Source organism: Amphimedon queenslandica, unplaced genomic scaffold (genome assembly GCF_000090795.2).
Source record: "Amphimedon queenslandica unplaced genomic scaffold, v1.1 AMPQUscaffold_12691, whole genome shotgun sequence".
NCBI classification, from domain to species: Eukaryota; Metazoa; Porifera; class Demospongiae; order Haplosclerida; family Niphatidae; genus Amphimedon; species Amphimedon queenslandica.
Window position 1 is genome coordinate 8,693 of NW_003547073.1, and position 10,620 is coordinate 19,312.

Sequence of the window (10,620 nt, forward strand, 5' to 3'; positions counted from 1 at the left end):
TATGCACATTAGCATGTATGTGTACTGTTACTGTATAAGTACACATGTTGTTTGTGCAATGTATAAGTGAGCAATATCAATAATGTTTATATATCTTGGCATGTACTCCTGCATGTATGTGTACATTCTACCTATAAGCTTGCCCAATGACCTTACTTTTAATTGCTGACTCCTGGTTCATCTTGCTCTTTCTTCCTCTCCCTCTCTCTCTCTCTCTCTCTCTCTCGCTCCCTCCATCTCTCTCTCTCATTAAGGTATGGGTCAGTCGGATCACATAGCTCCAGCAAATACTAAACACATTTGAAGACGTATCCATTCACATACTAAACAATAACACACTCTACACTAGCGCCACTAGAACCTGCGAGGAATCATTGCTACATTTATTTAGAGAAGCGACATTAACCTCTCCCTCTGTCATATTCATACCTGATCTCCGTTCATGGTGGGAGGGGGTGAGTGAGTCATTGCAGTATCTATTGATCTCTGTCATTAAAGGATTGCCCCATTCTCTTTCAGTGTTAGTGCTGGCCACTGCTGATTGTGATTATGGTGAGCTAATGTCTACTGCACATGCTGCATTCGTGTACATGTATGCCGTGCACTTTGATACACCCACACACTGTAGTACAAATGTATTTGTACTACAGTGTGTGGGCATATCAAAGGCACCGCCACGAGTTTATATAATGTAGACCACAGGAGGGGTAGTTAGAAGCCATCATCTAACTGCCAATTCTGGTAGACAACAGTGCCTTTCATACACCCACACACTGTAGTACAAACCAGATAAACTACAGCTGTTTTGTGTTACTGGATATACACTCGGATGTTAGTTGATTTAGAAGCCTCTAAATCAACTAACATCCTCATGTATATCCAGTAACCCTCAACATCTGTAGTTTATCTATAACGTACATGTACAGTGTAATTGGGGGTTTCCCACAGGATTCTGGCATAGTGTGATTCGTGTCAGTAGATTTTAAAAGTTACATGTAATTGTTCTAAAGTTTTTGCAAATGACTATGGGATAGCTAAGTAGTACAGGATACTTTGTCAAAAATGGCTTTGAAAGAATTTTTCATTTATAATTTTTCCTGGTGCATATACATGTATGCATGTTCTTATGTTGTGTAGAAATTTGAGCTTGTCCCAATAAAATTTTGTTTAAAGATACTCAAAAATTGGACTAAAGTCCCTGTACTGTACGTAGTACAGTGACGTTGGCCAAATTTCGCCAAAAATGAAAAGGAGAAAAATTTTAATTTTTATAATTTTTCCTGATGCATATGCATGTTTTTTGTTGTGTAGAAAGTTTGAGCTGATTTCAATCAATTTTGTATTTTTTCTGAATTTTAAAAGTTGCTAAAAGTTGGGCCAAAGCCTTTGGTCTTTGGCCAAATTTTACCAAAAATGAAAAAGAGAGAATTCTTCATTTTTATGATTTTTTCTGATGCATACACGTTCTTATGTTGTATGGAAAGTTTGAGCTGATCCAAATTAATTTTGGGTTTTTTATAAATTTTCCAAGTTGCTCCATAATGCTATGATAAGGCCTGTCAGCTCATGAAGTATGCTTTGTGTGAAACACTGTGTAACGGATTTCTTTTATCATTATTAATATTCTTTAATATTATTTAGGTGATATTCCTCCATTGCTAACTGAACTATTCAGTTCCCATCACTCGTGTATAACAATTCACTCACCATCTGTGACCGAACGGGCACTTTTCTTACATGACATCCTTATGAAGAAACCCACTGATCTTCCACCGACAAAGCCTATAAACTCATCAGGTAATGAAAATACTTGTTAATTGTGTGCATGTGTACATGCATGTACATTGTACATGCATGTACATTGTACATGCATCTGTCTAGTCCATGTACATGTACATGTACGGTACCGCTCAGCTATACTAGTGTAAAACGCAGATAATGCTGGAGATCATTAGTGTAAACGAAAACTTATAGCTGAGCGGTACTGTACATGTACACATGTATGCACTCATTAAATTTTGCCTTCCTTAATTGGCAAAGTTAATCTTGGCAAAATCACACAGTTTACACAAATACAACAGTGTTGACCACATTATCATGCAACCCACAAGAGCTTGAACAAAAATCACTGTATTAAAGAGTGGCAATGAATGTCTTTCTGGTATCTCTGTTGGTACTAATTTTTGGAAGGGTTCATTATGAATGAACCCTACAGTGTAACCAATATTACCAGCTAAATAGTAATCTACAGTACAATATTAGCATACATGTACATGTACGTATACAATGTATACACCCAGTTACATGTACTGTATGTGTACAATATACAAGTATTAATACATTTAATTTTTGTAGTTAGCTCCTTATAAATTATTATTATTATTATTATTATTATTATTATTATTATTATTATTATTATTATTATTATTATTATTATTAGAGGTGCAGTTTGCTGAACTTCCTGTTGCTCCCGCTCCTCCTCCTAAGGAGTTGACTGATGAGGAGATTGCCATTCTCTCTAAGCAAAGACAAGCTGTTCTGAGAGAACTGAGAGTATTTCTACGTGACGCTACTAACAAGTTACTAGCTGAAAGGAAGTTTAAAGAATTTACTAAACCAGTCGATATTGAAGAAGTAAGATAATAATGAATTTTGGGGGCCTTGTAACTATAATTTTTTGCCTCGAAGTGTATAACAATTTTCATGGAAAATTTCCTAGTGAAAATTTCAACCTACCGTATAGTTGAAAATTTTGGAGGGAGATAAATTTGACCAACTGCTAAATTTTGGTGATCAGTAAATTTGACAAAATTTGCGCCCATGCATGTCCCATTGAGCATGTGCATAATAACTCAGAATGGTGGATTTTTATTTGGTGAATGGCAATCAAAACTTCAAATTTGCTCCCTCCAAAATTACCTGCTATACAGTATATTAAATTAATTTATATTTTGTCTTTTAAAGGTTCCGGATTATTTTGATATCATTAAATGTCCGATGGATCTGTCAAGTGTCATGAAGAAGATTGATGAGCATCGTTATAATGTACCCAAGGAATGGCTTAATGATATTGACCTCATCACATGCAATGCACTGGAGTAAGAGCCTGCACTGACTGCATGTCATATGTACAATGTACAGTACATTATAATTATACAGTACATACATTGTACATTGTAATTTGTATACACAATTACACATACATGTAGATGCGTAGATGTAAGACCATGTACCGTACAGCTCCAAATTTTTGTCAGTCAAAAATTTTGTCAAATTTGTTGGGCCTTTTAGTTTGAGAAAAAATTTTGCTCCACGTGAGGAGTAGCATGCGGATTTACATGTACATGTACATGTATAACAAAAATGGTGAAAATTAATTTTAATTAGAAATGAAGATTTTGACGAAATTTTTGACTGACGAAAATTTTAAATTACATGTACAGTACGTCCTTGATTACTCATATCTCTTTTATCCGAACCCTCGTTTATCCGAACGCATGGCTCTCTCTAATGCACATGTTCAGACTAGTTAATTTATTAATAATCAGTTAAAATGGCATAGCAAGGAGGTCACAGAGCTTAATCAAGAGAAATACCATTAAAGAGAAGCCTGAGATGCTTTGCAAGTTAGGGAAAGGAAAGTCATACACATTTGCTCTTCAAAAAGTATAGGATAGGTCGGTCTACTGTATTCTGTGCTGTATTTTACTTATCCAGACTATTTAGCTATCTGAACATCTCCAAATAAAAGTGCACAAAGGTGTTCAGATAATTGAGGATATACTGTATATGGTACATCCTCCTGTACATGTACATATCAGGAAAATTTTAAATTAGAGTACATCTACTTTACATGCTATTAATGCTCTTGTCAATGAAGGTGCTAATATTACATGTGTACATTATTGTGTGTGTCTACATGTAGGTACAATCCTGAGCATGATCCTGACAGTAGATTACTGAGACACAGAGCAGTGGCTTTACAGGATCTTGCTCACTCAATATTTGATCATGAGCTCAGTGAAGATTTTGAAAAGGTACTTGTACATTTTATAGCCGTATCAGTCATTGTATGACTGTCCTCTTTCCCTCCCTATAGCAATGCAACAATATGCAAGATACATTTCAAAGAATAGGAAGTAATTAATGACTTCACTTCATGCATCTTACATGTACTTAAGATAAATACTGTATGCACGTAGCTCCAAATTTTATCAGTCAAAAATTTCGTCAATACAAATATTTTTTGTCATTTTTTCATCCACATACTACTTATGTGGAACAGAAATTTTATGGGTTAAAAATTTTGTCAAGGTCAAATACCTGATGAATTCCATAAAAATTTAAATTTTGACTGACGAAAATTTGAAGCTACTGTAGGGAGTTTTTATAGTTGTATTGTACATGTGTATATTATTATTGTCATTATGATAATACGTGTATAATGTATATATTTTTATTAGAAGGTCTTCCAGTGCCTTCACCTCATGAGGCTTTGACTACTCATGCTGTCTCTCATCATTTATCAAGTCTCAGTACTCCCTCGGGCTGCATCTCATCCAATAAACTCAAACTGACCTCATCCACGGCCTCCAACGAACCGACCAGACGCAGCCTAAGGAAGATGGGCATTAATCCAGAGTCTGGAGGCTTTCCTTATTATTCTCCGTCTAAACTAAGATGTGGTAGTAACAGCTCTGGAGCAACTCATCCACAGGATGAAGAAGAGGAGAGCAATGAAGCCTCTAGACTTAATCAGGACTCAGCTAAGACTAGCACAACTGATCCAAAGCCTACTCCTGTTGAAAGGAGCAGTGAGCCTGGAGGTGATGTCGGAGTTCAAGCAGTTTCTAGGAGGCTTAGTTTTCATGGAGAATCAAGCACGAAGCAGTCACATGGCGTTACTGGTGATGTCCTGTGTAACTTCAATAGCTACACTCCTAGTCTCTGTAGCATGTCTAGTCATGGTGAAACTGACACTGCTAGTAACAATCTTGTTTTAACGATTGAAGAAGATAGAGGAAGAGAAGGAAATGGGATGACACAGACTGTTTCACTTTCACCTGCTTCCCAGCAAGAGCTGGTGGTTGATAATGTACGATTGAGTACATTGTATGATAGTGTGCTAGAGAAGACAGGAGGGCTGAGTGTTGATAAGCTATTGCAGTTACACTCTCACTGCAGTCATATTATATTCAGACATAGAATGAAAGCAGATAAAACTGAACTATTACAGGTATTCACTTGTACATGCTGAAAACGAATGATGGTTTATTGTTCCTTTTTTAGGATCTAGAGAAATGCTGCGATTTATTTCTTAGGAAAAATACATCTACTCAACAATAACTGAAATGCACTTAAATGTGATTACCGTATTATTAATAATTATTATTATTATTTAAAGGTGTCCAAAATTGGGTAATCTTTTTCTTGCAGTGCTATGTAAACACTTACAATCCAGTGTGCATATTAGACCAACTCATCAGCTGTAAGGATTCTGAAAAGCAAACAGTATTGTCAAGTTAAACGCCCACGCAATACTTGTTTTGATATAGTGCAGTGTAGACTAGTGATTAATTAAGGGCGTGTCGCGTTTTAAAGGGTGGGGCTGGCTGCAGTTTCAAAAAGATGGTTCTTCTTAGAGTTCTGCTTTACTTCCTAGCAATAGTTTCATCAGGTTTGAATGCACATCTTTGTTGCTATAATAATTCTCATCATCACGCAGCTGTTTCCCAGACTAATGGCGACGTGAGACTAGTCGGTGGACCCACAACAAATCAAGGACGTGTTGAAGTCTATCTAACTTCAGAGAACGAGTGGGTAACGGTGTGTGATGACTCCTGGGACATACAAGATGGGACTGTAGTGTGCAAACAGTTAGGCTATACCAATGCTACAATGGTAAGCTACAATTAGCTACTACATTTTATGCTCAATCATTGATAAAGGTGACAACAAGTGCAAGCTATGGTCAAGGAACTAGTAATTATATCCTTCAAGGTCTCCAATGCACAGGGAATGAAACAAATTTGACACAGTGTGACACCAGCTCTATAAGACTATGTGACCATGGAGATGATGCAGGAGTAGTGTGCTGGCCAGGTGAGTAGATTGCCACATTAGAAGGGAAAACATGATGTATTTGCTTTTAGCTCCTACTAGTAGTGGTAATGGAGGACTAAGCACTGGAGAAATAGCTGCAATCGTGTTTGTACCATTCCTGATACTAATCATTGTGATCATTGCAGTAATAATTTTGATGCTGTACTTGACTTTCACATATGATGGGTAACTATATAACTAAATGCCTTACAGTCTTTCATTCTGTTTTACAGCAATGCTAGAGAGATAGAAGAAGTCCATTACCAATCGAAGCGATTCCGTGGCGGTATCAAGCTAAAAGATGATGATCCCACAAGTCATGTACGGTCAAGACGAGGCAGCAGCAATTATCTTACTGAGGGAAGAATACCAAGGTTTATTATATCGACTTTGAGCCTGCATTGACTTTATATATCACTTTGCAATTTGTAATTTATATAGGTCTGCATTAGGTGCAGGTACAGCACATCCATGGCAAGAAGATGAAGAAGCAAACAGTGAGATTGGAGAGAATGAACTATTTATTGTTGAGTCTGGAGGAGCTAGTGGTAGAGGAGAGACTGATGAAGGGAATGAGGTCAGACAAAGAGTTGTTGGTGCGTATAATCCTATGGCTATAAGAGCTGGAGAAGAGAAAGAAGAAGGTTGGTCTATTTTAACTTGAGGAGATTTTCATTAAATTGAATTATTGATACTTAGGTGATAATAAAGCTGGAGGTGCTGCTGTGATGATGACTGATGAAGAAATAGATAAAGAATTTAACTTAGGAGAAGATGATGACGATATCAATCCTTATGATGATTAGAATAAATTGTACATCTAATTTTTTTTGGAATAACACAAAATTTTTTATCAATAATCAGTATAATGCTACTGCACTGCTGTGCTGTGTAGTACATACTGCTGCATTCCATAGATGATAGATAGGCACACCCCACTAAAAGTTTATAATTTTAAATTTTAATCGGGTTTCGTCCTTCTTGGCCGAGCTTGAATCATCCTCGGTGAATCCTCTCCCTTGCTCTAGCACGATGGCAAGTCCAAGTTCACAAAGTCAGTATTATAAAAATAGATATAGCTAGTGACGCATTAATTAACTCTTAAGGTCCGAGTTCAGTCTATTCTATGTTAAAATAGGCACCCTAAAAGAGCTACTGGCCACAAATTCAATATCAGAAATCCAGTTAAGCGTAGAATGTGACAGGAAACTTTTTCGTGACCTGTCAGCTAAAGTGGTACTCACCTTGCCCTCACTGGTGATACAGTTAGGATTGACAGGAGCTGAATTTCAACAGATTGAGAAGGATTATGAAAAAGATTACAATAGGCAAAAGATAGAAGTGTTTCAGAAGTGGAGAAATAAGAATTCAAAGAATCAGGCCACTTATCTAACTCTGATCAAGGCTTTCATTGAGGAATCGAACATGGAGGCAGCTGAATATGTTATAGAATTTTTTAAAGGCCACCACCCATTACCCATTTCAAAATGTAAGCAATATATACATATAATACCGTAGTTGCCTGATTAGAAGCCTGGGCGTTTATTCATTAACAGGGAAAAAATTGCGTAAAAATAAAAAATCTGCGAAAGCAGGGATTGAATCCATGTCCCCTAAATCCCCAGACTGTGCTTCAACAGTTAAGCTACCATATAGTGGGTTATTTTCATGGGTCTAAATTTTTGTGGTTTGCTCCTAGTGGAGTAATTCATGGTTTGAAGTTTCATAGTTTGAATTTTCTTGGTTGACAGTTTACATAGCCTGTAAGGAGATGGCACTTTAATGATTTCGTGGGTTTAAATTTTGTGGGAAACCCCAAAACCATAAAATTCACAAAGATAAAGTGCCACGAAAATTACCAGCTATACAGTATTTGGAGCAATCTTAAGTCTGGGCTACCTAAATTGTTTAAATATGCGCATCTATAGTGAGAATATTTCAAGGATGGGCTTTTATTTAAGCTGGGCTTCTAATCAGAAAAATACGGTATATAGATCTATTTTATTTAAAGTATGTCTCTAGCTACTCACTATTCTTCCTTCTGTAGGTCATTCATGGACCAATGGTCATTCGGAAAGTACACGAAAGTCATCAGAAACAGTGACAGTTCGAAGACTTAGTTATCAAGGTAATTGATTTCCATTAACCTACATGTATGCTATAAATGTACTTGTACATGTATGTGCTTTCATACACGTTTATGTCATAACTAGACTCCTTCCTGTTTTTTGTTTTTGATTGGATGAGGATGTCATCCAATTATTACCAAAAGGGGGAGTGGGAGTATAAGGGCTTGCTATGTAAGGACATGCATATTATCACATGTGCTTTGATAGATGTGTACCCTCAGGAATAGAACTAATGTAGGGCCACACTGACTATTACAAGTATTATAATTACTGTTAAAACAAAGAATATAAATTAAAAGCAGTAAAAATCCTTCGTCACGTATGATTGTAATTAATTGTAAAAATACATCAATTACAGTACATTACAGATAAAAATTATCATTTAAACTACATATAAAAGCACAGTAAATTATAGCATTAAAAGTAGTCAAGTGTCGTTGTCATTGTTGTTAGCAGCCGTACAAGAGATAGTGTTTGACATACTAGTATTGTAGTCACAATAAGTAATATTATCACATGACTTACTAACAAAAAGGAATGACAAACTCACAAAATACATACAAATTGTTCCTGTAAATTATGTTTGTCATTCTCCCTAACGGTCCTCAATTTAAGTCAGCCTATGGCCTTTTAGCTACCACCTTGAATCCATTGATACCATGACATTAACCTCTTGCATCAAGATTGAACTGGGAGAGCTCTGGGTTTCAAAATATATTAAGCTTAAGGAAGCCAAAAAGCATGCTTCATATGAGCTGACAAACCTTATACATGTACCATATGTAGCAGCTACTTTTAAAATTCATAAATAAACCAAATGTGATCAGATTCAGCTCAAAAATTTTTCACAACAAAAGGACATATACATGTACAGGTGCATCAGGTAATTTTGGCAAAATTTGGCCCAAGATCATAATGATAGTACAGGGACTTTTTTCCAATTTTTAAGCAACTTCAAAAATTAATGAAAAATTAAAATTTGATAGGAATCAGCTCAAACTTTCTACACAACATAAGGACATGTACATGTATATGTATCAAATAAATTATATTATATTGAAGAATTTTCTCTTTTTCAAATTTGGCCCAAGACCATACAGGTACTTTTACCCAATTTTTGAGCAACTTTAAAAATTCATAAAAATCCAAATTTGATCAGAATCGGCTCAAACTTTCTATACAACATAAGAGCATGTATATACATCAGATAAAATTCTAAAAATGGAAAATTCTCTTTTTCAATTTTGGCAAAATTTTGCCTGCTCAAACTTTTTACACAGCATAAAATCATGTTTTTGAGTCAAGAAATGCAATAAGAATTCTATTCTTGTCATTTTTGATGAAATATAGGATATTTTGTCAAATTTTGAGCAAAATTATTGTCATATTCTGAAGCTTTTTTTATTGTCACTCAGATTTATGGTACAGAAGTTGGATTAGATTTTTCATAAATTAATCAACACATGCATTTGTTAAAATGGTGACTGATAAATAGAATTTCACAGAAGCAAATAAATTTTTGATGAACTTTACAATAGTTGCCATTTTACTTACATGTACCTGCCTACAAAATCGCATCAAGCACTACCTAAGTGTCCTTATTCTCCTTTTCTGTAACTGCACACTAATATCAAAATGCCAGAGTTATTTAGAAAATTATTACATTGTATAATAATTGAGTTAACATATTTTGTCTACTTTACATAGTTGAATATTTATGATTTTTAATTTTTATAGAATCTCAAAGGTATATAACAAGAGGGCCTCAAAGACATAGCTCTCATACACATAGTACACGTAAGCTGCATGGCTCCTTTTATTATTTTTTATGTTAAAATTACAAACAATAGATGGATATGATAAGCCATATAAATCCACTTTAGGACACAGAAAATCAAATAGTTATTCAGCAGGATATCTTCAGCATAACAACATTTCTTCACAAACTTTTGATTTCTTTTGTGATGATCTTGTTACTATTTTATCTAGTGATCGGGCACTTTTTCACCAATTTGTTGAATTAGTCACTTCATATTTACTTACACATCCGATAGAGAGGAAGAAATCACTACGTAATCCTTGCCTAGTCATTGGATGCAAGACTCTTATTAATGATGTCTGGACATTTATTAACAGGGCAAGGAATCCTGAACGTGCTTTACATAGAGTCTTATTGATACTCACTCAAATTGTACAATTAGCAGATATTGCTCATAACATTAAGGCTAGAGGTATAGATAGCAAATGTCATGCATGTACATGTATGTGATTAATAATACTATGATTATTGTAGCTCTAGAATCTGGGGTTAGATATTCCGCACTTGGTGATATGGATAAAAAAATGAAGAAAGATCACGGGCAATTAGCAACAAGTTGTTGTATGCCAG

General features: G+C 35.4%; 2 protein-coding genes across 2 annotated transcripts in view; both read left to right on the forward strand.

Moving 5' to 3' along the window:
* LOC100635413 (ATPase family AAA domain-containing protein 2-like) overlaps positions 1–5,461 on the forward strand; it is a 12,303-nt gene extending 6,842 nt beyond the window's left edge. Inside the window, 9 exon segments of the mRNA XM_011408956.2 lie at positions 255–286; positions 288–552; positions 1,642–1,797; positions 2,441–2,634; positions 2,965–3,098; positions 3,926–4,037; positions 4,100–4,139; positions 4,464–5,236; positions 5,290–5,461. Of these exon segments, the coding sequence (XP_011407258.2) occupies positions 255–286; positions 288–552; positions 1,642–1,797; positions 2,441–2,634; positions 2,965–3,098; positions 3,926–4,037; positions 4,100–4,139; positions 4,464–5,236; positions 5,290–5,346 (1,763 nt within the window). The 3' untranslated portion in view covers positions 5,347–5,461.
* Positions 5,462–5,570: 109 nt separating this feature from the next.
* The window catches only part of LOC109587081 (uncharacterized), a 10,241-nt gene continuing 5,191 nt past the window's right edge, over positions 5,571–10,620 (forward strand). The window contains exons 1-3 of the mRNA XM_020003303.1: positions 5,571–5,677; positions 5,726–5,901; positions 5,949–6,102. Coding sequence (XP_019858862.1) covers positions 5,629–5,677; positions 5,726–5,901; positions 5,949–6,102 — 379 coding nt within the window. The 5' untranslated portion in view covers positions 5,571–5,628. The remainder of the gene's footprint in view (positions 5,678–5,725; positions 5,902–5,948; positions 6,103–10,620) is intronic.